Source organism: Ambystoma mexicanum, chromosome 8 (assembly GCF_040938575.1).
Source record: "Ambystoma mexicanum isolate Mex_15411 chromosome 8, UKY_AmexF1_1, whole genome shotgun sequence".
Classification (NCBI taxonomy): domain Eukaryota; kingdom Metazoa; phylum Chordata; class Amphibia; order Caudata; family Ambystomatidae; genus Ambystoma; species Ambystoma mexicanum.
Genome location: NC_090929.1, coordinates 405,119,370 through 405,145,079, shown reverse-complemented (window position 1 = coordinate 405,145,079; position 25,710 = coordinate 405,119,370). Strand labels below are relative to the sequence as shown.

General features: G+C 44.4%; 1 protein-coding gene across 1 annotated transcript in view; it reads right to left on the bottom strand.

Moving 5' to 3' along the window:
• The window catches only part of LOC138471995 (prostaglandin G/H synthase 1-like), a 633,283-nt gene that overhangs the window by 57,339 nt on the left and 550,234 nt on the right, over nucleotides 1-25,710 (bottom strand). Inside the window, exon 7 of the mRNA XM_069609901.1 lies at nucleotides 14,485-14,568. Within this exon, the coding sequence (XP_069466002.1) occupies nucleotides 14,485-14,568 (84 nt within the window). The remainder of the gene's footprint in view (nucleotides 1-14,484; nucleotides 14,569-25,710) is intronic.

The window sequence follows — 25,710 nt, the reverse complement described above, 5'->3', positions numbered from 1 at the left end:
TGCGAACGGCTATAGACACGCTGCAGGTTGGGTATAGAACAAGGTACAGCGTGGTAAGAGGCACACTGCACGGCGCTGTTGGTGCATTACGCTTAGTGGACAGGGACATGGTTGGATTTAACAGAGAAGAGCAGTACAGCATGTGATTCAGCAATAATAATGGGAGGGTATGCACCGTTCAAGAAGTATTCTGAAGAGAATTAACCAGCAATTAGGGTCATTAGGTTTTCTCCTCTGCTTACTAAGGGACCTCCCCGTTTAGGTCCTGACTGTTCCTACTCCCACCAAATGTCTTAAAGAGCATGAAAGAAGGTGGCCTTCGTCCCTCTTCTTACCCATATTTCTTCTGCTCGGCTCTCCTGTACTGCCGCCTGCATTTCTGAAAATGCACTGCGACCCACCCCGTCACCCTGGCGTGCTCTGGATCGATTGCACCCGTCCCTGAACCCTTGGGCTTCGGCCAGCCAGAATCCTTTGGCCATGAGTTGAAAAATTATGGAATGTTTCTCACAACTCATAATTTACTGTCTGCACACAGGCTACCAAATTAAACACAATTTCATGCGTGTCTACCATATCCCTTTTACGCCTGGACACTTTAGCCCACGTCTCAACCACAACTCCCAAGGCAGATGCAATCCTTTGGTAATGTCCGTGAAGCCATGCAGCGCTCTGAGAAACGTTCTTATTACATCTCAACACATTTCTTAAACAGATGAATGTGTTAAACTACGAATAAGTCATTGGGCCTCATTACGAGTATGGAGGTAGCCATGCTACTTTTAGCAGCATGGCTCTACCCCCATACCAGCTACCGGGTCCGGGTTCCTTGAATGGGGAAATACCAGGCCATTCCAACCTTGGATGGCCCGGTATTTCCCCATTCAAGGAACCCGGTACATCCCCATTCCCATTTGAGCCCCCACAGGGCTCAATGGAATTGGGGAGAATGCTAACAACGGGCCCGTTAATGACAGGCCGGGTGTGAGCAGCCTGGTCTGCTCGCGGGATCAGCTAAGGATGCCTGGTTTTACCAGGAGTCTTTAGTGGGACCCGCAAGAAGACCTCATAATGAGGCAGTAGGGGGATAACGGCGCCGGCAGCTCTACCGGCGCTGTTAACCCCCTACCGCCTGGTCGTAATGAGGCCCATTGTCTTCTATGTTACTCAATAACAATCTCACTCAGAGTTGGAGATGTAAAGAATTTATGGGCAAAATGCCTTTGGATGGGAAAAAACTACACATTCTAGAAATTTAGCAAATTAGGATATCTAAATTTATAGTGGAAATGTGGAGGGGTGTATGTCTAAAAATCGAATTTAACTGATCAAATTTATTTTGCTGGGTTTGTTTTACCAATTCATTTACCACAGAATGTGGGGGAGACACTCACTGCGCCTCGCTACCCCGATCTCAACCGACTAATATTGCCCTATCCCAAACCACCATCTACATGATAATGGTAAACGGATATAAGCTACAACAATTCAACCAGTTGGGATGTGGGGGAGGAGGTAGAGGGCATGGGAGGTATTGTGCAATAGACCTTTTACCGGGTGTTACTGTGTACCGAAGGTATATCAATATTACTCATGCATGTGCAATATGACATATGTGCAGTACCACTGGACGCATGTGGTCATACTGCACACCGACTGTAAATCTGCAAAATCATACTGCGAAGAGCAGGAATAAAAAAAAAATGTGGGCAAACACCCAAGTATTTTGGTAACTCCTATAAGCTTTTGGAATCACCTGTGCAGATAGCATAAACCTGAGCCATTGGGAGGTTGCTGGAGCACAATGGATTACTGTCAGGCAGATCCCTATAGCTTTTTCTGCAGTGCTCCAGCGGACAGGGAATCAGGAAGCAGTGAGGCTGGTCCATCATTGCAGTATGGCAACAAATCAGAGCAAAAAATCCAGGCCAATGTGAATACCATGAACGCCATCATGCATGACATCCAGGATGACAGGAAAGAATGATCATATCATATAGAAACTTTATTCAGCGTTCAGCCACAAAAGCAGCAGCAGAAGCAATGCAAACATTAATCACAATTCATACAGACTAATAATAAATATAGGCTGAACATTAAGATCCTCCTAATACAAAGTGATTCTTAGTGGGTCACAGCTAATACATTTCAAGCTTCAAAGTGCCTTTCAGATTTCTCCCTGGCTGTGTTCTTAAAGTGAGTAGCAGTTAAGTATGTTCTAACGGTCACCAAAGGTCCAACAAACATTGGAAACTTATCAAATTTAAAACCGCCGCTGACAGACAGCAGAAATCCTGCATCTTTGTGTGTCTTGTTTAGTGGTTGTTATAGTCTTAAATGTCACCTAGAACAAATAAGATTAACCACAATTATTTGATTATTATATTTTTTGGGGCGATTTCTTCTGTTTAATGCCTGCCTCACATAGTGCAATCCTTGGAGAGACTGCCCATAACAAAAACAATAATGCAGAGCGACACTGGGTAAAACTAGACTCTTCAGGGTCTTTTATGTCATATGCCATGCAAAAAAACATAAAATGGAACAGGTCCTCTTCTGGGGCCAGACACAGTGGGCAATGCTTTACAGCTGGGTTGCGCTACCATTTCGTCGTCAGTGGTCTTAGCGGCAGGCAATTGAATCTATCTCTTGTTTGTGAATGTCTTTCAAGAGGGCATTTTCGCATGGCGACTGTTCAAGGAAGAAACCAGTTCTTTAGTTTCCCTCCATTCACACAAAAGAGTAAACATCTTAGTCATTACATGATGTGATGAATCCTGTGGAGCCATCGCTGATCCGCATCCTAAAATTCCTTCCATGTGGCAGAGGAAGGCATCCGCCACCTGATCCTGACTGTGGGGATGGCATTCCAACGGTGGATCACGTGGGAGGAGATGGCAGTCGGCAGTAAGTGGTGACTCCAACAGAAGAGACAAGTTGTTTTTCCTTTTCCTGTGAAAAAGACCCCCTAATTCCAGAGTTTGATGACATGTTGTCACTGTTCAAAATCCTTTGAGGGTAAAAACCTAAAACCTACTTCTGTCAAACATTCCAAACATCATTATATTCACTCTTCATATGTACACAGCACCTCTAAAACACATTTAACATCTACTATTTATGATGGTTGTTATTTAAACAAGAGAGTTCAAAATGTAACTTAAAACAGTCTAAAACTCCATGGGACTCCAAGTCCCAGATGCCTCAAGTAGTGAGGCGGAGAAGAGGAGCAAGGAGTTAATATGGAATTAACGCAATACTTAATCCAATGTGTAGTCTAGTTGTCCGGTTCACAATCAGCTGCAAGGGAAATTCAAACTTGGAAATCACATGCAAGCAAGAAGGAGAGAGGAGAGCTGCAGAGAGCACAGATCAGGAAGCACACCCAGAGGCAGACTCACAGAGAAGAGCCGTGCAGGAAGGAGGACATGCTCACGGGCATTATTAATAGCAGAGGAGAGGTATGCTAGTGAAATTTTAGCGGGTGCCCTGGAGTGACCGCTAGAAGTGAGACATTTGCTGTGGGACCGGCGATGACAGTCCTCTGGAGTAGCAATAGTTCCATCGGTGAAAGAGTAAAAAGCTGACACAGGAACTGAAAGAGACTCTGCATAACAGGAGAAGCCTGTCCAATGAAAACATTTTGCCGCAGCTGCACGTACCACCGGTGAGTCATCCCAAAGGAGTTGGGGGCCCCGGGATGTGCCAACAAGGTAATGAACACTTAAGGTATTGTTTTGAACACTGGCCAAGTAGAATTAAAAGACAAGAGAAAAAGTGGTACAAATCTCCTTATATGAGATGTCAATTTGGGGAAAATTGGAACCTGCATTGCCATAAGCCAAGAGTCACTAAGAAAGAAGTTGATAGACAGACCTTAAACAGACCCCCTTATATGGGATATCAATAAGGGGGGAATTGGAGCAAGTGATACCTGGTGTCAACAATGTATGGCAGTAAAGAAGAGCAACTGTGTTGTACTTTAAAAGGAAAGTGAACATTGCCTAAAGACTTGGTGAAAGATCCACATCGGGCAGGGAGTCCTTTTTGGAAAGAGATACCTGGCAGGAGAGTACACTAGGGGATCAGCGAGAGGCAAAAGGGGGATATTCCTGGCAGGAGAGTAAAGCAGGTTATCAAAAGATTCAGTGGAGAAATCCTTGGCAGGAAAGTAATCCAGGAAAGGAACAGTTGTGTGAAAGAGAAACTTTATTCTCTCAAACAGTTGTTGAAATTAAACATTTTAGCCATGCTGTTAAGTAGCCTTTTGCTATATTCCAACCAGTGTTGTGGAAAAGGACATTTGCTTTGCCAACCTAAAGAAAGTATTAGGTGAAAGAGAAATTGGTGTTAACTTTACCATACTCATTGAACTGAAAGAGTTCAGGGGAAGGGACACACACCCTGGACACAAGGATTCTTTTGTTGATATTACACATTTGAACTTTTGTACACTTGTATTGAGTTGGAAACAGAGACATTTACCTTGCCTCTTTTTATTGTGTATGTTAGTGTGTGGGTCGGATATAGTTTGGACACAATGTCAGCTTGTTTTAGTTTCTTAGGCAGGGACACTTTTAGGGTAGGGACAGTTAGGCCATGATCCAAACCACTTTTTTCTTTTAATAAAGATGACTGTTGAGAACGTTACAACTGTGTGTCCGCCTCTCATTTCTGACCCCTCGCAATGCTTAGCCATGGATTGGTCAAAGGGTTATGGTGCTAATAAGAAACTTGTGAATTAGGCATGGAAAGCGATCAGCATCCCTTTTTTCCAACATTGCTACAATAATGGATTGGCTTAACTCTGCCTTGGGGTTCGTCCATAAATGTAACCAGTGTAGAATATGCTGAATAGTAAGGCCAGGGATTAAAACGCAGAGACCTAATTCCAGGTGAGAAGCTACATTCCAAGCCAATCGCGGCAAGGCGAGAGTTTTTTAGGAAGTCGTTTTGTGCCAATTGCAGGTTTACCGCCTCAATAAAGCCCCCAAAATGAGTCTCCATAACCAGCAGTCATGAGAGCTTTACTGTTATACAATTACATGACTGTCTAATGGTTGGTTCTTATACAATTTCACGAAGTGTGTGACCCCTCACAATGCCTCTTTGAATGTGGTTGCTTGCTTGAATACATGGCAATCACCCTGGAGGTTTGTTGAAAAGTGTATTCCAAACTAAACAAATTCACTGACGCAAGGAATTTCAATGTTCTTGCAATACATTTTTGACATCCTAACATGTCGCCTATATGGCATACAAACCATTACTACAGACTTACCTAATTTGACTTGCAGTTCTAGGTTGTTCATAAAAACTGTACAGGCCAAAATTAGATGTTGTAGTGCTCTGGTGTTTCCACAGTCATCGGCTAATTCCAGATTTCTAGAACATCTGCTTTGATGTTGACTAAACTTTCATATAGCACCTTTACATAAAGAGGGAAGAGGAGAGGGGCCAGTACTCATCCATGTTGGCCCCCTGAATTGACTGGTAATTACGGAGTGCAGTGTCCCTGATCACCGCTCCTCACACACGCTCTGGTGCTCTGATGCAGACTAGTGAAGAGTGGCGCCAGTTCCAGAGGGAAATCCTAATACCATAGCACATCCCAGATTTTGGTTCCTATCCCTACTGAACAATGTTCAAATGCAGGAGACCACACATCCATGGGGACCTAAGCCACCCAAACAACCCTGCATGGACTTGAGAAACACATGCAAACGGGAACACAACAAAGACTCCAAGTTACATTTGCTTTTTATCACCTGCAGATAAAAAAAGGCGGATTATTCCACATCACTCTGCCCTGCAACACCAAATGGTAGTATACAGTGAACAACGAGGATGCATGCCAGGTAGTTGAGCATGTGATGGAACAGTGAAGAGCACATGTGAGCATGGACAGCCAATCAAATTAAACATGCATGTAAGTATATTCAGCAACGTTGCCAAGAATTATGCATTCCCTCTACCTTCCACAGTGAACCCCAGATACAACTGTTGCACGTTTTCTGATCCAAATGTGGCAGGCAAATGGGAAACCTGCAATGGCCCATGGGAAGCTATGTAACCAAGCCAAATAAAACCAACAAGTTAGCAGAGCAGGCCTTAAGAAAGGTTGTGCAGCCTCCACAAGTCAGTGGATCCATTGCAGTATACAAAGAAGTGCTGTTTCCTTGCGCTGTGCAGCATGGTGCGCGACATGGCTATATAGCACTGTGTGCCCATGCCATCAGAGAAGGAGAGATGAGAGGAACACTTGCATATCCAATATGGCAGACAGAAGGTGATCTAACCCAGATAGAACAATGAGGGACAATCTGATATGTGCATTTTTGGGTAAATATGTTTGTCATGAGTTTTTGTTACTGCACTAGTATATCAAATAGACAAACGCAACTTGATTCTATGTCATGGTTAAGAAACCTGCCCTGACCACGACAAAATAAATCCACATCCCTAATCCCAAACATGCCAAAATCTCAAATCAGCCCCCCACCCTACCTCAAGGAAACATAGCTGGCACCTATGTGTGCAATACAGGGGGGCAAGGGATGAGGGTAGGGAATCTCTTGGTGTGAGGACCCCCTCACCCTCCTTACTTAAATAATCATAATTAGCAAACTTTGCTGGCACCTATGTGTGCATTACAAGGAGCAAGGGTGGAGGGCAGGGAATAAATGCACCAGTGAATCATGTCTCAGGAGGATAGCTCAGGGGCAACATGCTCGCCTTGGAAGGAAGACGACACGGAGCAACACAGGTTCGATCCCCGGGTCGGCGCTTAGAAACTTCTGGTTATTAAGCGCGTTATAAATAACCTATCGGTATACAACCATTTCGCCGACCTATTTTTGGTCGTGGTACTTTTGATCGCTGACCCTTTCATCGCCAACATTTTTATTAAAACATTTTTTTTAGGGGGGGTGTTTGTGCGGGTTGGGGTATGATTATTTAAGGTGGGAAGTGACTGTTTATACATGGCTAGTAACCTGCAACTTTTTAACCCTTGAGTTGGGTGCTAATTGTGGTGAGAAAATGCCTGAGAAACTCAGACGTTTACTCTATCTTTATTTTTGCATAAGTACAGTTTGGAATTGTGCAGAGAATCTTGCATTGAAAAGGACTAGAGAGCACGTAGGTCTTGCGAAGAGAAGATTGCACTAAAAATCTAAAACTGGATTCGTGAAGAACAGTTTGGACTTTATCTTTAAACATTTGAGAGTTAAAATGCCTGTATCCAGAATCACTGTGCACAACTATTTGGCAACTATCTAGCAGACAATGAATGTTCTAACAATGCATTGATCTATCAAGGCTTTGCAATTAGGGGCATATTTGATGCAGCTCAGTTTTAAACTTGTATCATTTTAACTTTGTATTGGTCCTTGTTTCTCTCATTTAGCATTTACAACTGATATAGTCATGTTTGCATACCATATTATTGTGTTGTATCATTATTGTCTTTAATGGGAATCGAATTTTCAAAATAAAGAAAGTTCTTCAGTGGCACCATTTATTTTTCATAAACTTCACTGAAAACTTAAATGGGTCTAAGAATACGAGGAAAGAACATCGCCTTATTTCTTTGCGCTCAAGTCAAATGCTGTTGGCAGTTTTATATTTTTATTTCTCGATTAAACAGGCATTTAATATAAGAAATATATTAGAAAAGAAACAGAAAAAGTTCCACAATTCACTTTCCACCAACATAAAACAATAGAAATTCAACATTTTAAAAATCAAGGACAGAAAAGAGGCGGATATAGGATGCCCGTGTTACTGCACACCACTCATCTCACCCTAGGCTTTCATTTAGCCAACTAAGGCATGATGGGACTTGTAGTCATGGTACACTTCAACACGAGGGTGTCCCTATACTTAGAGAACAGTATGACCAGGTCTTTTCCAAGCTTTTTCCAAAACCCGATTCATTAAATGCTGAGACCTAGTTTACCCAGCATTTTCAGTGTAATGACAATTATATCATTTAGGAGACATGCGGAAGCTTGTCAAACCCATAGTGCCTTGCTCTGTGGCTCGGAGCCGGGGCTGAACTTCAAGGATGGATACCATGTGGTGCATTGTTACCTGAAATGACCTGTTCCACTCTCACATTACAGATGGAGGTATTGGGTCTACTGATTACTCACCCATCTAGTCATCCTCAACTGCTCAGCAGAAATGGCTGGTCCAGTCACACTGCTTGACAAGTAAGACCAGTCAGCGTGACAGCTCGCTCGACTCTTGGGAGAGGATGGTCGGGGTTTGGAACCCTTTTTTGGTGCAGAGGAGAGAGCAGAACTGAATGGGGGTTTGGGAGCCCCTGAACACCGAGCAACTGCTAATTGAGCAAGCCAGAAGGAGGACACTGGGCACAAGCCTGCAGGGGTCCCAGGTGGTGCCCATGAGTGCACGCAGGCCAGCATCCTCGTCCATACGATTGGAGGAAGGAAGCTGTAAGGTACAGGTGTAGAGGTGGTTGAGGGGGCTGTGTGGCAGGATAGGGGCTAGGGCGTGCAGTGCGGTCACAGCCAGGAGCGGGAGAGGACAGGATCGGGGTAACCGTTTTGGGTTGTTTATACCACAGACTCTCTTTAGTGGAGTATGGGGAGGACAGGGGGTGTGGAAGGTCTGTAAGGAGGAGGCAGAGGAAAACCTCCACGGGAATAAGGCTCTCACACAAGAGACACTCAGTATTCTTATTGTTTCAAAAGTAAAGGGCAAACAGGCATTTATTATCACCAGCATCTCTTCACAATGTTTTTTGTATTTCGACATATTGCACATGTCCACCACCACGTGAAAACAATACTCTTAATGCGTGCTAATTCTAGACATTATAAATTAGGGATCAGTTAATGCTGATCAGTTTGCATGTCGTCTCTGGGATGGGGGGGGATCAATAGACATAACTTTAGATAGATGTGTTTTTGTTTGTTCCAATCACAAGGATCTTGTGGGAGCTGTTGTGCTTGCAATGATAACACTACATATTAAATAGTTAGGCCCACTAGGACAAAAGTCCTCATTACAAGTTTCCCGGTATCACACTGGTCATTCGTGTGGGATACCGGGAACATGCCCTGCCATTCCCACCGCCTTATATATCCCAGTATTACCAGCATATTACAGGTGGCGAAAAGGGTGGTAAATCTCCATTCCGTGGAGTCCCATAGGATTCCATGTTGAGGATTGCCAGTAGTATCGGTAATTATGGGTAATTCTGTTGCAGGTAATACTGGCATTTATTTGCCGATGGGGGGCTGATTTCCCTGCAGCTATTTGCTGGAGTTAAATCAATGACCTATAGTGGCAAACTTGTGTTTTGCCAGTGCAGGAAAAGTGCTGGTCATGGAATTACTGGCACTTTTCCTGCACTGCCAAAACTGTAATGAGGCCCTTGACTTGAAAAGTACAAGCTTCTGAGTTAGTTAGAACCTTCCTCTGAAATGGGGGTGAGCTCCCAGATACGGCTCCTAGGTAGACTGTGACATGTGTGCATTCTTAACTAAAATGGCCTACTCGACTCAAACATTTCATGGGAAATCCTTAGATTTCCTAGGAAGGTTAAGAGCATTTTCAAGAGCAGGTTTTTCAGAGCATTCTGGTCCTTAATTTTCCAAGCTTTTCCCAACATGTGATTCATGTGAGACTTCCTGGGTTTTCCATGTTCAAGGCAATTAGGCATGTCAGAAATCATCCTTGATTTTCCTAGGAATATTCCATCAACAAGCTTTTCGGGGAAAATATGAATCCCAATACCATAGTGGCTTTCTAAGCTTTTCCCAGAACTCTGATTATGTGCAACTCCATAGAAATCCAGGCTTATCCATGGCGTTCCAAGGCAAGCATTCATAGGAAATTCTCGGATCTCCAGTCTCATTCTTACAGGCTGTTCACCTTCTGTCTGCAGAGGTTAGGCTGAATGCACCGAGATGTGTGTTGGCCAATGGGTAACTGTCCTGCCAAGGGCAGTTTTAGGCCAGAAGGCTTTCTTGGAGACAGATGGGCATCTTTCTGGGCCAGTTGATGGGCTGCATCTACTTTAAATAGGCCCATAGGCCCTCGTCCTCCAACATGATTTCCCTTTCAATGCTCATTTCCTGCACGTTTGGCTGCGCCTTCTCCAACCTCTGAATGATCTGGCCCAGGTCCATGCATGGACTATCCAATTGTGTATTACATGCTGCTAGTCTCCCTCCAATGGCTGCAACAGTTGTCAGTAGCACAGTCAAGACTCTGTCTGCATTAGCCTGCCTGAAAGGAGGTTCAGAAGATGCCATATACTTCAACGTTTTTGGTAGAACATTGGCCCTTTGGGACCTTCAATGCCAGCCTACTGGGATGGCATAACATTATCCCCCCCATCAGCAAAACCAACAGAACTGCTGACACCCTCTGCACTTACTGCATGGATGCTCATATTAACGAAAAAGGCTGATCAAAAATAGGGCCGGGAGGATAGCTCAGGGTCAACGCGTTTGTCTTGGAAGCAAGACAACGCAGAACAACACAGGTTTGAATCCTGGTCCAGTGTTTAGAGACTGGTCTCCAGTTTGAAGTGCAGTCTAGATTTTGGTCTCCAGTTTGAAGTACGTTATAAACGTTTAATTAATTATGATGATGTCAGGGTAAGTCTTACCAGTCCTGATACGCAACTAGGGAACACACACGATGTAGCAGCTTAAAGCGTTTGCCAGCAGTTCAGTGATAATGTGTAAACCCCTCGAAGCTCAAATAGATCCAGCCACAAGCTCAAAGAAGCTCTACTGAACAGAGCCAGTGTGAGAGGTTCCAAAAGTCCAGATCAGAAGATGCTCTTCACGAATCCAAGGTGTTGCGTCTGATGGGGTTAAATCCTCAAAAATTGATTGCAGAGCAATTGGCTATATATTTCAAGACAACTTTAGACGTATTTGCTTCGATTTTCAGCAGTCACAGGAAAACCATCTAATGTCACAAACTAAAAAGATGGTGCACCTTCGATATTGCTTCAATGCGGTTTACCCACATCAGACACGTATAGCAAGTTTCTGAAACGTTTTTGCTTTTGCACAATTTGTTTTTGCCTTTGCACAATTTCTGCTTGCGCCAATGTTTGAAGGTCACTGGTGAGTGCAGGTGACCACAGAAATGTTGTTAGGGGTTTACTGCATACCCCAGTGTGCGTTTCTCTCTATTATGTTACTTGTAATCCTGAAATGATTTCCTCTTTAACTTTGTAACCCATTCGCCACTATCCCTAAGAAAGGGTAACCAACAAACAAGGATTCAAAATGTGTCCCTTTATTAATTTGCATTTATTTGAAAGAACCAGGACAAGGTTCTTCTTTGCTGTTACAACAAATTATATTACTTTGTGGTAATTTACTTCGATGCAATTACTTTAAAAAATGAGATTCTTTGGGGGAGTTCCCCCGCCATGCCCTTCTTCCCCCTTCATTACCACAACTATCCCAACCCACACAACTCTCATTGTACCCCTTAACCCTTAAATACATGTACACAATTACTTCTGGACACAGTAATTGGAAGTAATTGCAACAAAGTAAATTAGTAATTACTTCTTTGTAACAACGTAGGAGCCTCTCAGATGCACTGTACATTCGTGCAAAAGCAGTAAACTGAACACTCACAGCACTGGGTCCTTTTAACAATGATAACAGAGTAATAAGTGGACACAAACCAAATGGTGGTGGCGGGAGCATAGAACAGGGGAAAGCACAGATGTATATGTTTCAGTGATAATGCAATATGTGCAATTGGCTAGGACGAAGGTGCTCCCACCAGGGTGCAGAGATTTAAAATGAACAAGGCCTGAGCTGTAGTTATCCTCTTGATCTCAGCGGGGAGGAAGTTCCATGCTAGGGTGCAAGAAGGGTAAAGGAGCAGAAGCCAAGAGCGCAGGGTGTGGGAAGGGCTGATGGGGATTGAGGCGGGTTTGGGATTGCAGAGTGTAGTGTGGACAGTAGTGCAGGATAGTATTAGCTAGATAAGAGGATTGGGGGAGGAGGGTGGGGTGTCCCATGAATGGCTTTGATAATGAAAAGAAGCAATTAGAAGTAGTAATGATGATGCATGGCAAGGATTCCCCAATGGAAGCGATCAGTGCAGGAGGCTGCAGAGTGTGTAGATTGCAAAGTCCTGTCCTTTATTTAGGAGGGTTATAAACAAACAATAGGGCAATTTCTACAAATTGACAGGGTATTGCCCTTAGTAATTAATGTTCACACAAAAGATTAGGCAACACACAACTGTGTAAAAGCTATTAGCAGCTAACAACTGTGGGTTTAGGTCATGGGCGCTACTCCCGAGCGGCCAGGACTGGTCCAGCGCCCTCGGAAGCAGACCCGTCTTCCACTACTCCAGACCCAGCAGACCCCTACAGGGGCCCTTTGGACCGTGTCCTGGCGCCTTTGGCGCCAGGCTCATGAAGGGTTTCAGTCCCGGCGCCATAGGCGCCGGGCTCATATTGATAAACAGTGTAATAATGCTTGGGTGGACTTACCTGAGGCAGACCATGCTGCATATTTACCCAGAACAATCCAGTCTGGTTGAAGTCCCCAGTCATCAGGGCTGGGAGGAACTATTCCCTCCATTCAGGAACTCTTTTCTTACCTGGGTGGAACCGGTGGAAGAACACACACTGGAAGCACTTCTCTGCTATTTAAACCACGCCCGATGGAAAACACGTGCTTTGCGTTATTCTGCAGCAGCAGCAGGACGCTCACCGAGTCGGCTCCTGCATTCCAGGTCCAGAGTCATCTTCAGCTTCCGCGCAGCAACCTGTGGATGAAGAAAGACACAGAACAATACTTACCAGATCCCGGAATCCAGTCACCGGCAAAACCTGCAAAGAATAAACATAAGGTTAGAAAAGTGCAACTCGCTCGCAGCCGCGCCCGCTTACCTGATCCATCCGTGATTGCAACTGAGCTAACCGCGGCCTTCTCTTCGGCAGCTTCTCTGCACCTGAAAGGCAAAGGACATCATTAAAAAGGGGTTCGGGGTTCGGGTGAAGGCAGTCGCATTCATCTTAACTTACCAGTTTTTGCACGCGTAAAAGCGGCCAACGATCATTATACTTAAGTGCACCGGCACGTGCAGTGGCAACGGATATAAAGCCCGCAGCATCCCGGCACCTGAAAACTAGAAAAAGGACATTATTAGAGGTGCCATTAAAAGTGGCCAACGAACATTATACTTGCGTGCAGCGGCAACGGAAAACTACGCCACAGCATCCCGAGGCCTGAAACAAAGGAAAAGGGACATTATTGAGGTGTCCATCTTTTAAAGCCTAAAGACTACAGTATACTTACAGGCATCCGCTCGTGCAGTAACGGCGACATCGCTCTTCGGCATCCCAGCACCAGTGCCGCAACCAAGGCCGCAAAAGACTTGAGCCTCAACACTGAACTCATCCAGTGACGTAACTGGAATCCACGCACCCCTGCACCAGACGCAGGATGGAGAGCTCAGCATTTATACGCCTAAGGTGAGAGCTCGCTGAGACAAGCAGAAAGCTAGGCTGTGGGAGAAACTGGCGATTGGTGGGAGAAGGAATCCCATCAAACGGTGATTAACCCTTTTTCTTCCACCTGCAGAAAACTTACCCTGCAAGTCAGACATTCGATAAGAGGAAGCCCAGTCCTGAGAGTCGTCCGAGCTCTACGCTTCTCAATTGAAGAAACGATAGCAGCCCAGCCGGGATCAGCGCCTCCGTGGGAATCAGGTGAGCGTTACAGTTTATTCATATGAATAGACTCGAGTCCAACCCACAGTAAAAAAACGTTTTGGGCTTGGTTCTACGAACTGGACCTAGTCTTGGGTTCTTTGTTAGCTGCTAGTAGCTTTTACGCAGTTGTGTATTGCCTAATCTTTTCTGTGAACTTTATTTAGGAGCAACATGGGAAAGAGGGCGAGTTCCATAGGAAGCCTGCCACAGGAGTCCAGCCTGCTGAGGGCAAGAGGAAACATCAATGCTTCAGAGGAACACAAGGTAAGGCGAGGCGGAATCTTGTGGATATTCAGGAAGTGGATCTGGGGACAGAGGCAGTGAAGGGTTGACTTTAACAGTGTATTCAGCTGGTTAGCAGATAGCCTTGTGGGAGTTTACCAGACAGGGGCAGATGGCAGAAAGACAACTCAGTAGTGAAGGAAGGGCAGCAGAAGGCCATGTGAGGGTCCTCAGTAGATAAATGGTAGCAGAGGAGATAAAGGAGGTGTAAAGAGAGAAGAGGAGAGGTTCAACGATGGAACTCTGAATACTCCACTGGTTTAGGGTGGCAGAGGAAGTCTCACGGTTAAATATTTACCAGAAAGCAGTCAATGCAGTACAGTTAACTAGCCAACAAATGACACAAAACACCACTGATGATACCAGAGGAGAAACTTTTGAAAACTTTTGAAATATAACATTGCATTAGTGCTACGTCAGCGTGCGCTCAAAGTATATAAAGAATGAAAACAGTCTTTTACCTGATACTTCATCTTTCCATCTTTAAAAAGTCTCAGAACATGCTGACGATCCAGCGTGTCTCCATAAACGTGACTCAGGTCCACCTGCAAACAGAAGACGGATATCAATCTCGAAGAGTGAATTGAAATTCGGGTCTTCCATCATGCATGTCCATATCGATTTTTTATAGAGTGTGGCGTGAATACAAGGTCATACATTATTTTGTAAATACGATGTGCAGCACCTTTTACTACTGCAATAAATGGTTGCTTCAGGTATTTGCCCATGACTGGCTGTTTATTGATGTTTTACTGACAACGCAACCTTTACATGTATGCATGGCTCAAAACAAGCTTTTTCTTTTGTGGTGTTCCACGGAGAATCCACATTTTTTTCTGGCAATACTAGAAGTACCCAGTGTATTATATGCCAATCTAGTTCTCCCTCTGCCCTTTTTCTTTATCTGTCGCTCTGTGTCTCTCCCTATGTGGTTCTGTCTCTGTTGGCGAGAGAGTCACATTGTCTGGGTCACTTTGTTTTCACTCACTCTCAGTGCATTCGGTTATGTTCTCACCAGCTACCTCTGTCGGTGCAGTCTCTGCGTCCATGCAGTCTATGTCTCTACCTCTTCTTCTGTTAGTGGAATCTTGCTGTTCACTCTGTATCAGTGCAGCCTACTATATATACACACACACACACACACACACACTTGTCTGGTTGTCTCTCTACCAATCTCCCTCCATTGCTCTCACGCTCCCTCCCTTCCTCTCCCCTCCCTTCTTTACTTTCCTCCCTCCTTTCTTCCCTCCCTCCCTCCCTCCCTCCTTCCTTCCCTTCTTCCATCAGTGCCCCCCTCTCTCCCTTTCTCTCTGTATCTCTCTTTCCCTATGTGTGTGTGCGTCTGTCTTTCTTTGTCCATCCCTCTCTCTCCATCTCTCCTACTCTCTCTCACTATGTGTATCTATTAAACAACATTGCCTTAGGGCTCATAGAAGAAACAGATATTTGTTTTTAGTCTGGGCGCAACCTTCTCCAAGAGCGAAGGACATTTTGAGAGGCAAAATGGTTTGTATTTTGGCTGAAGAAGCTATTAAAAAGGAAATTATATTGTGCTAACTTTGCAAACTCGGACATTTCAAATGTTATAATATTCATTTCTAATTATAACTTTTCCGTATATTGTGATGTCATAATGAGAATGTTGCACTTGTCTTGAGGAACGCATACTATTGAAAATCTAGAATAACCATGTTCATTAATCTTTTTTGAAATACCCCTTTAAGAAAGGGAAAGAGGGCAAATATTGCAAATGAGGATGCTTTGCATAACATCGAAGACAACAAATGATATTTGGAAAAAATGTCTGTGAAAAAGTAACAATATGCATAAAACACTACATAGTGCAAAGTAGGCTTGCTGCTCATTTCAATTTTAGAAACGCTCCCACTTTAAAGCATTGGTAAGCTTAAACCATATATACTCATTCAGACATCACTGGGATTTGATCCAAGGGCCATCCTGCTTGCTCCCAAGATGACGGTTCCTCGCCCGACACTTAGGTTAGGACAGAAGGGGTTGAGAGGAGAAGCAGGGGCTGTGTTCATGCCCAGTCCCAATGCAGACCATATATTTCAGAACCTGCGGTAGCGAACCTGTAGTTATGGTTAAGTTGCTCAACTCATAGGGAGAGCACTTTTTGGGCAGCTTACAACTATGCTCCCCCTGTAAGAATCCTTACCAAACTTTGCAAAAAAGTATACGACCCAGTCTGGCAAGTTTGGTGAGGTTTCATCAAGGGTGGGGTGGGGGGCAAAGTTGTAGAGGGTGTCCCAAAATTTCATTTTTTTCCATAGAAGCAATGGAAGAAATATTTTGTTCACGTCCACAGCCCAGGCCGCTGGATGGATTTTCACTAAATATGCGGCAGGAGTGGCGGCTTGGTTCCGAAAGCATGCTTTTGTACATTTGGTGTTAATCTGTCCAGTAGTTTTCTTTAAAACAGGGAAAAAGTAGGTTAAAAAAATGTGGTATCTGGATTTGGTCCGTGGACTCTCTTCCCTTTTCGGTCCTCGGACGGGCGTCCAATTGGTCTAGAGGGTGACGTGATGTCCACGCACATCGGACGCTTCCACTGATTGGATGGTGACAAGTGTGAAGTGCGTTTGATTTTTGGAAACGCCCACCATGTTGGATTCACGGCCAGCTGCCGGTGTCCGCCAACATCGTGGTAAAAACATATTAAAAAAACACAACATTGTACTTGTCAAATTTACCAAACAATCTATGGGGAGGTAAGGGGTGATGAGGATGGGATATGGACGTAAGAAGGCAAAAAAATTGTGTTTTTCATCCCCGAAGTCCGCAAACAGTCCGGATGTTCAGGTACAGTCCTTTGATGTTCACGAACACTTCAGATGTTCGGGGACATCTATGCCCATTTCTGCATTACAGGGTTGGTGAAAAGCAGTTTTTGGGTGGCTTATAGCTTTGGCGCCACTCAATGAAACTGCATGAAACTTTGGAATGTTATTCTACACCTGATTCTAAATTGTTTTGGAAAGTGGGGAGCTGTTTTGTCAAGAGAGAACAAAATTAGATGGGGGGTCCCAAAATATTTTAAAGGCTTATAAATGTGGTGCCATTTGACAAATCTACACACAAGTTTGCAAAAAGATCTTAAATCTATATATACACATGTTTTTGTAAAGTTTGGTGGGATTTTGTCAAGAGGGGGCTAAATTAAAGGGGGTCTCAACATCATTAGATGGCCTATAACTTTGTTGCCCTTTGATGAATGTGGACAAACGTTTTCAAAAAGATTATAGACCCAACCTTGAATGCTTGTGTAAAGTCTGAATGGATTTTGTCAAGTGGTGGCTAAGTTATATGACTATTGTATGTTCATACATTTTGACACTTTAATAAAAATAAAACATGGGCGGATATCCAGCAAACCCGTGTAAGGAGCATAGGCAAGGACCTTAAAGCATGATTTTGCAAATGTGCCTGTGTTTTATTTTTCAACAATGTCATAAAGTAGGTGCAAAAAATAGTGATATACCTTTGGTGACTGAGGTATAGCCAGTAACCAGATTGTCCGGGTCATGGCATAAGGTCATGATCCGGACAATCTGGTTGCTGGCCCTGACCACGAGGGACGACAAATGGGGTTGAAGCAGCTATGTCCTCCTGGGACCGGCTATGTGGTAAAGTTATTCAAAAGTGGGATAGGTTTGAAAGGGAAAAAAATGTTCTTGTGGTAATACGGTTATAGAGTTCTCTCTTTGCATGCTGCAGGCTGCCATGGAAAGGGAAAATGGGCTCTCTATGGAGACCCGCCTTCCCTTTCCATGGTGGCCATCTTGGAAAAGGAGTTTCCTTCCTAGAGCTGGATAGCGCAGGAATCCGTGTAGGAAGAAAAATCTTTTTTTTAGGATCCTGGGTTCCCGCTTTGGGAATGGTGCTAATGGCCTTCATCCTCCATTGCAGGGGATGGAACAGGGGATAACTGTCCAGAGCCCCCGTTATCCACTCTTGCTTCGCTTGGGATGATAACTTGGGCTGCCGGGCTGCTATCCTCAGTTCCAGTCCCTGGAACGGGGTATGAGTGCCACATTATTTACATTAGTATAGCACAAAATGCAAATGGAAATGATTGGTGGTGTTAGCAGTGTTAATAACATCAAACTTGATTACCATTACCGCTGGCAGTACATGTATTAGATCTACATAATTGCAAGTTTGTGTTATTCTCCATTATTGTACTCCATAGGGGCTAGGTGGAATGTCTGCATGCAGTAATGCAGCATCCAACTTTAATGATGATGTTTCTGGAGGATTTACGTCCATGTCAAGCAGTTTACTTTCGACAGATGGTTTTCTAACACCCATAAGATGGTGAAACTGTAAATCTTGTGGTGTTCCGAAATGCCGCCCTTTTTACCATTACCACACACTCAAAATGAGGTCTTATGCCTTACAACCCAGGAACCTATACGTGAATTTGTCCTTCACCGTATTGAGTTTTTGACATTTATGCAGCTTAGAGATTGTGCACATAAAGCAGCGGAGCCGGTAGGTGCAATCCCGGAGAATGTCATCGTCCAAGCACTGCACTGCAGTCATGTTGGCTTCCTGAATCTACGAGAAACAAGTGCAAAGGCTATTTCACGAAGGTCCAATCGAATTGCATGACTGGCCTAGGTCTAGAACTAGAGTAGGCAACATTGTCTTATGTGGCAGAACTGCTTGTTGTGGGAGCTGCCTGCATCAGTGTCCTAGGCAAATATCTAAGTCATGCATCAGACTCGCTGGACACCCTGTAGGCTGCAGAGAGTCAAGCAACAACCCAATTTTAATTGTGGGGCACATATGTGCTTTTACTGCACCTAAATACTCCCTTTTTCAGATAAAGATTTGGATGATACTCGTCCCCAGTCTGAAGAAACGTGCTGACGTTCTCCGATAAAGCACCTTAACAATTGTCATATCCACTTGAAAAAGTGCATGACAAATGTCGGCTCAATCCGGCAAATGTTGCCATGGATCACCTTAATGAGATGTGGATTGGCAGTCTTGTCCAGGAAAAAAAGCACCTGTGAGGGATCCAAGGGGATCTGGAAACCTCTTCAATTATACTTTGAAAATCTGGTTTCTACCGACTCTTTCTTACAGGCCTCCCATGTCCCTCTTGGTGATTTCTTCACCCTCTATCCCTTCCTTTAATGCCTCTTAACATGCTTATAATAAATACGTCGGCATAGATGCATTCCGCCACCACAGATATTGAATTGCCTGGCAAGCCTATGAGCATCGCTCTGAATTAGCCTTCTACCAGCAATGTTGTCAGGGTCAACTGAAGAAGTATATGTTGGTCCCTTTTGTTTGTCTGGCTCCCACGTTGACTGGCCCCTTGTTTACAATTGCCTTAGGGTGTACCAATTAGCTGTGAGAAGTTATGAGGAAACGTGTCTTATATATGCTTTGTTCTCGGATTTCATGACTTGCCATACAGTGATGCTTCCAGGTTGGTTACGCATCTTGTCTCCTATCACTCCCATTTCTTTCGAAGAAGAGTGGTGAGATTTGTCTGGCGGCAATATCGCTTGAGAAAAACTCCTTTGTTTTAAAGCCTCACCAGGAGGAAACACATCTGAAATTGTTAAACATCTCTAAGAAATAACTGTCCTACTAAATCTGATTTTACGATTGAAGACAGCCAATAAAAGGACAATTAGGTCCTTTGTAAGCCTGGCTGTACAGCCAAAGTACTATTTGTTATTTCTTTTTGTTCAACTTTGGCAATATTCCCTGTTTCCCTGCAAACAAAGAGCAATGTATCTGTCTGCTTTTGAGTTTCTTGATTGTCTCTTAAAATCATGGGATCCCTCTTATCTCCCACCGCAAACAATTTGGTCCTAATCCTCCCCCTGCAACTGGCAGCCTTGGAAACTATTTGCCACCCTCCACTGGCACAGCAAGATTCAGACCTAAAGGAAAACATCAGGGTTCTGCATCCTGCATCCTCCATGCACCCCTAGAACTACCGAACGCAACCACAGCCATCGTGAGGCACAATCCTCTCTCTAGTGTAGGCTCTCCGAAGCAGTCATCCAAGCAACATGGGGCAAGCCTCACGAGCTGATGCGTAGGGCTGGTCACCCTGGGATAATGACCTCTAGGAGCCTGAGCCTTAACAACCCAGGATGGGCAAACTCCCTCGAACGCGAAGCCCTCCTAGGAACCCTCCCAACGTAAGCATGCCCCACAGGATAATTTGGCATTGATTTTCAGATTTCGCGGCAAGAAAACGAATACATTGTGGCACAAATAAGTACATTTTTGTAGCATTCATGCTTAATTGAAATACTCATTTAATTTATTGAGTTTTAGTATACACATTACACATACATTAGAAATAACAAACATACTGACAGATAATACATTTCATTACATATCATTACATTTCAATAAAAATTACCAAAACATAAATCTTAAGTACAAAGATAATCAAGTAAGACCATAGGTTTCTTTCCGGTGCATGTCTAAATCAATCAGTTGGTATACCTTGAGCCTCATGACTTCAGGTGTTTCAGTGCCACCAACCAAATCCTACATATTGACCGGTGAAAGCTAAACTGTGCTAAACTGTCCGTATTCATGCATCGTTGCCAAAATGTAGAACTTTTGATCGCACCTAGTTCATTACCTGGTCACTAAGATGAAGGATGAAAGCCTTTCCGACTCCAGTGTCGTGGGCGACTCAAATTCTACAACACTGTTCAGACTGGGGAATTTTCAAGGCAGGCTCCAATACTGACAATTACGGCAATCGCTTCATACGCAGTAATAGAATTAATCTATGCAGATGAATAGAGGGGCATAATGATAAGGATGCTTGTGCACACTTGAACGTATAGCCCATATTTCCTACACATGTCGAACTCTTTAAGGTAGCTCAATGTGTGCAAGGTTCACCAGTCCCACAACTCCATCTTTTCATTAAGAGATCTTTTATTCTGATAATCTGTTATTCGCCAGTCTGCGGTCCACTCTACTTTCATGAACAATGTAAGCACCTTTTCCTCATATTTGCCCCTTTGACCATACAACTTTGAAGCAATTGGCTATTTTGGTCATTCATGGTCTTAATGTACATTGATGCTAATTTCCTCTTTATCATTGTTGCCAATGATATAAAGGCCCAATTCCCATAGAATGGTGGCCATTGGGAAACAAACCGGCAAGCCCATCATTTTCTGCCAGAATGTTCCCCCCATTACATGCAACCCAGCATAATTTCTGATCGTGAGCTAAAAATTAATAAATATATATATATCTAATCCGTATAATAAGGCTGGCCCGAAACATTGGCAATATAAACGCCTAGCACCCTCCAGAGCAAAGCCACCTGAATTTCTTACAATTTGCCATATTAGACCCATCAGTTGCGCTGCTCTTAATATGCGCTGTTGTATAGAGTCATCATAACCCCTGCTTCTTTCAAATTTTATTCCCAGGTATTTATATTTTTCAACATAGAGAGCAATCTCTTCCTCAACACATAATCATAACCTGCTTCTTAGTCTTTTACAGAAAAACATTACATTGGTGTTACTCTTATTTATGTGCAGGTGTGTCTCTCTGGCATACTCCCATAACTTCTTTACTACTTTGGAGATACCAGAACAAGTATGATCCAGTATCACCAGAACAGAACACTTGTGTTTACCTACTCTGGGAGGGCAACCGTTAGCTTTCCACAAGACCTTAGGCAAGTCAGCTAAATACAAATTGAATAGGAGTGGCGCCAGAACACAGCCCTGCTTCACCCCGTTGTTGACTTCTATAGGGTTGGTAATGGCACCACTTCCATTCAAACGCATTCATACAGAAGTGTCTGCATGTAACATCTTTACAAAATGAAGCAGATATGCTGGACAGTTACGCTTCTCAAATTTTTTTGCCATCATTTCTGTTGGCTGATTGAATCAAACGGTGCATAAAAATCAATAGAGACCACGTAAAAGCCTGGGCCCTCAGAACTAGATATTTTTCCCACTAGATGGTCCATCACTCTCAGGTTTTGTACTGTGTCACAGCCCGGTGTGAAGCCAGATTGGAACCTATCCAGTAAGCCTTTATCTTGCACCCATCTCTGTAATCTGGTTAGTAGACAGGCCGCAAAGATCTTACCAGAGGTGTCCAACATGGACAACATTCGATACTTTTGTGGGTCCATAGAGTCACCTTTTTGATATACTGGTACTGTAATCGAGGTTCTCGAAGAAATGGGTACCACTCCAGCATCAACAACCTTATCAAATAGCAACTTCATAATACTTGCCCAAAAGGCTGGTTCTTGTTTGAGGACTACATTTGGGAGCCCATTTCGGGCTGGTGCTCTGGAGGATTTTAACCACCTTATTCGATTTAATATTTCCTCCTGATCTATAATGAATGATGGATCTGCTACATATATGTACTCAGTGTTTTCTTCCTTTGTTGTTTCCCTGTAAAATGTGAAGCGATATGCCCACACTACTGTGCCTCATCTAATGGATTTATGAGTGCGCACTTCTTTTTCCCTTTCGCATCACTCAGGATTTGCCAAACAGATCTTGAGTCACTGGAACAAAGTGCCCTCACCATTCTCTGCTATCAACACCCTGCAACAGTGAAGGAAGAGACAGCTGCCTTAATTCCACCTACACCACCAGAGCCCCGGACCTTCCAAGATGGCAGAATCTTTACCCCCGACCATTGAGGCAGGCTACCTGGAGCCCGCAACCCTACGTGATCCGATTGGTCGGAATCATGCAGTTATGGGTATGTCCCCTTGCCGGCAGGCTGCGCTGGCCCACCATCTAAGTTTTAAGGCCGTTTTCTTGTCTAGCCTTGTCCGGCTGTGGTCGGCACCAGGTGCCTAGTTCTTGGCCCCCGAGTCAGCTCTCAACGAGTATCATACAAGGTAGGCGGCCCTCCTCTGCCCTTCTGCTCGGACTGTTGCTCACTTACATTTTGCATCATGCGGATTACTCTCTTCTCCTATGCCTCCTCCTACACACCTTCTACACCTGCAGAACATAATAACGACTATGACTACTCTGCCTGACGTAGCCCTTCAGTTCCTGAGAAGATGATTTCCCAGGCTGCAGGCCTTCACCCGATTGACATTTGTGCTTGTTTGCTCCTCCTCATAGCTATCGACCCTCTGTACGTGTCGTTTCAGTTTACCTCCCTCCGCTCACTCACCTTCCTTCTGCTCAGCTCTTGCACGTTCACAATGTCTAGGACCTCATGATCGTTTGTCTTTAACCTTTACTCGTGCATTCCCTCCTACCTCTGACCCTCCTTAGCACTGCCACCAGCAGACCACGACAGACTATTCTTCACTCCAGTCTCGACCTCGCAGACGCTTGCGGGATTTGCTACACATCTTGGCTGCACACCTACCGGATGCATCCCCCTTCACCTTTATGTGCAGCCTACCAAACCACGCACCTCTACCAATGTTACCTAACAGTACTTGCATATCTGATGCAGCCATCGTACCATGAGGCGTGGCTGTGTTGGTCTATGCATTACCCTCATTTGACTTTCATGTGTTGTATGCCTAATGTAGACCCCCATACCATCAGGCCCGGTTGTTTTATACTTAAGCAATATGACCCGAGCGGTGGGGGCATTACCGACTCAGGGAATGCCCCGGGGGCCCATAGTTATAGGCCCGAGCGAAGCAAGGGCCTTAACGAAGGCCCCGGGGCATTACCAGAGTCTGTAATGCCCCCGCCGCAAGGGTCATATTGCTATTAGTACCCCGGCCCGCATTATATGCGTGACCGGGGCACTAAAAGCATTTTTTTCTGTCCCGAAAAGCGGCGGCGTTTCGGGACAGAAAGAAAAAAAAAACGACCAAGAAAATGGCCGCCGGGAAAGGGAAAACGGAAGTCTGTTTTCTCTTTCCATGGCGGCCTTCGGGAGCGGACACTCCTGCAAAAAAAAGAAGCAGAAGGTAAGTGGGGTTGGGAGGGCGGGAGGGAGCGGAAGGGGGGGAGAAAAATAAATAAATAAATAAACTCACCTCTGCCATCCTCCCCCACCAGGGACGCAGAAGCAAGAAGGTAAGTGGGGTGGGGTGGGGTAGGGAGGAGGGAGGGAAGGGAAAAAAAAAAAAAAACGTACCCGAGTCCCCAGCGGGGGGCGGAGGCAGCCTCTCAGCCGTGGGGAGGCTCGGAGCGGGGTTGGCCCCGCTTCGAGGCTCCTCACTGGCTGAGGGGCTGCCACTCCCACCCGCCGAGGACAAGGCAGCTGGAGTCCCGGCCGAGAATCGAAGGATTCTCGGCCGGGTAAGGACCCGGCGAGAGCCAATCAGAATGCGTGTTGCATTCTGCTCGACTCTCGCCGGGTACTAATATGCATTACGCCAACTTTCTCTCTTATGTAACTGGATGAAAACTGTCACCTCACACTTACTGTAACTGGTCCCCTGAAGGTTTGGCGCGATGCTATAAATACAAAAATAAATAAAATACAATCCTGCTCGTTTGCCCACAGGCTTCCACCAGCGAACCGAGTTGTGCTATTTATTTTTGATAGCTTTTGTTTTACTCCAGTATTTACAGTGGCTTTCTTTGTGTGGTTTTTCCATACGGATCTGTTGCTGCATAGTTATGCAGTCCCTTCTTGCTGTATCATATTCGAACTCTTTTTTCCCATTGGCTATTGCGACATTATGCGTGTGGAGCGCACACTGTTGGGAGAAGCTTAGGAACCAGTCCTCCATTTCCTCAGCATTTAAACATTCAAATTCAGACAGACAGAAGGACATCTTACCCAGATAAATCCTAGCTTTCTCTACGTTTTTCAATGGCCATTTTATAGAACTCCCTGCGTGGTTGACGTCCACCACAGCCATTTTGTGAATTCCATTTCTATCCTTTCCGTAAATTAAAGTGAGATTCACTATTGCATGATCGCTAAAGTGGGTGGTCCTAATATTCAGGCTCTGTACTATCGGTAATGGCTTGAGCTTTGTAAAGATATAATCCAGTGTAGCTTTCTTTTTCCCCCGCCTCCATGTATATTTACAAGAATAACCGTTTTACTCTGCCATTCAGCATTATTATAATCCAGTGTAGCTTTCTTTTTCCCCCGCCTCCATGTGAATTTACCCGGGGAATCCCCTTTTACACTGCCATTCAGCATTATCATTATTCAGTGTAGCTTTCTTTTTCCCACGCCTCCATATTAATTTACCAGGGGAATCACCTTTTACTCTGCCATTCAGCATTATTAGCTCCGATTTGGTCATACAATTCATCCACTTTACTCCCTCGTGATTGGGATTAACTTTAAGCATAACACTTTTCTTTCCCACATTTTCATATTCCATACACTCCTCAAGGCAGACGCAGTGACAATTTAAGTCACCAGCTATGAAAATAGATTCTCCATTGTCTCCATTGACCCATTTTGCCAACAATTCGCCAAGTTCGTCCAATATGTCATCACGCATGTTTTCGTCCCAGGGGGTTATAGATGTTCACACACACAGGGCACGAGACGCTTCATCACCATCAATTCCCATAACTTCCACTGCCAACATATATTCACTCCTAACACCACAATCAACTCTTAGATTGTAGCTGGTAGGCAACACCTGCAATTAAGCCTCAATACTGCCTCCTCTCCCCATAGCATGTTGGAGTCCAACCATATTACTTTCAATAAGAATATAAGACTCT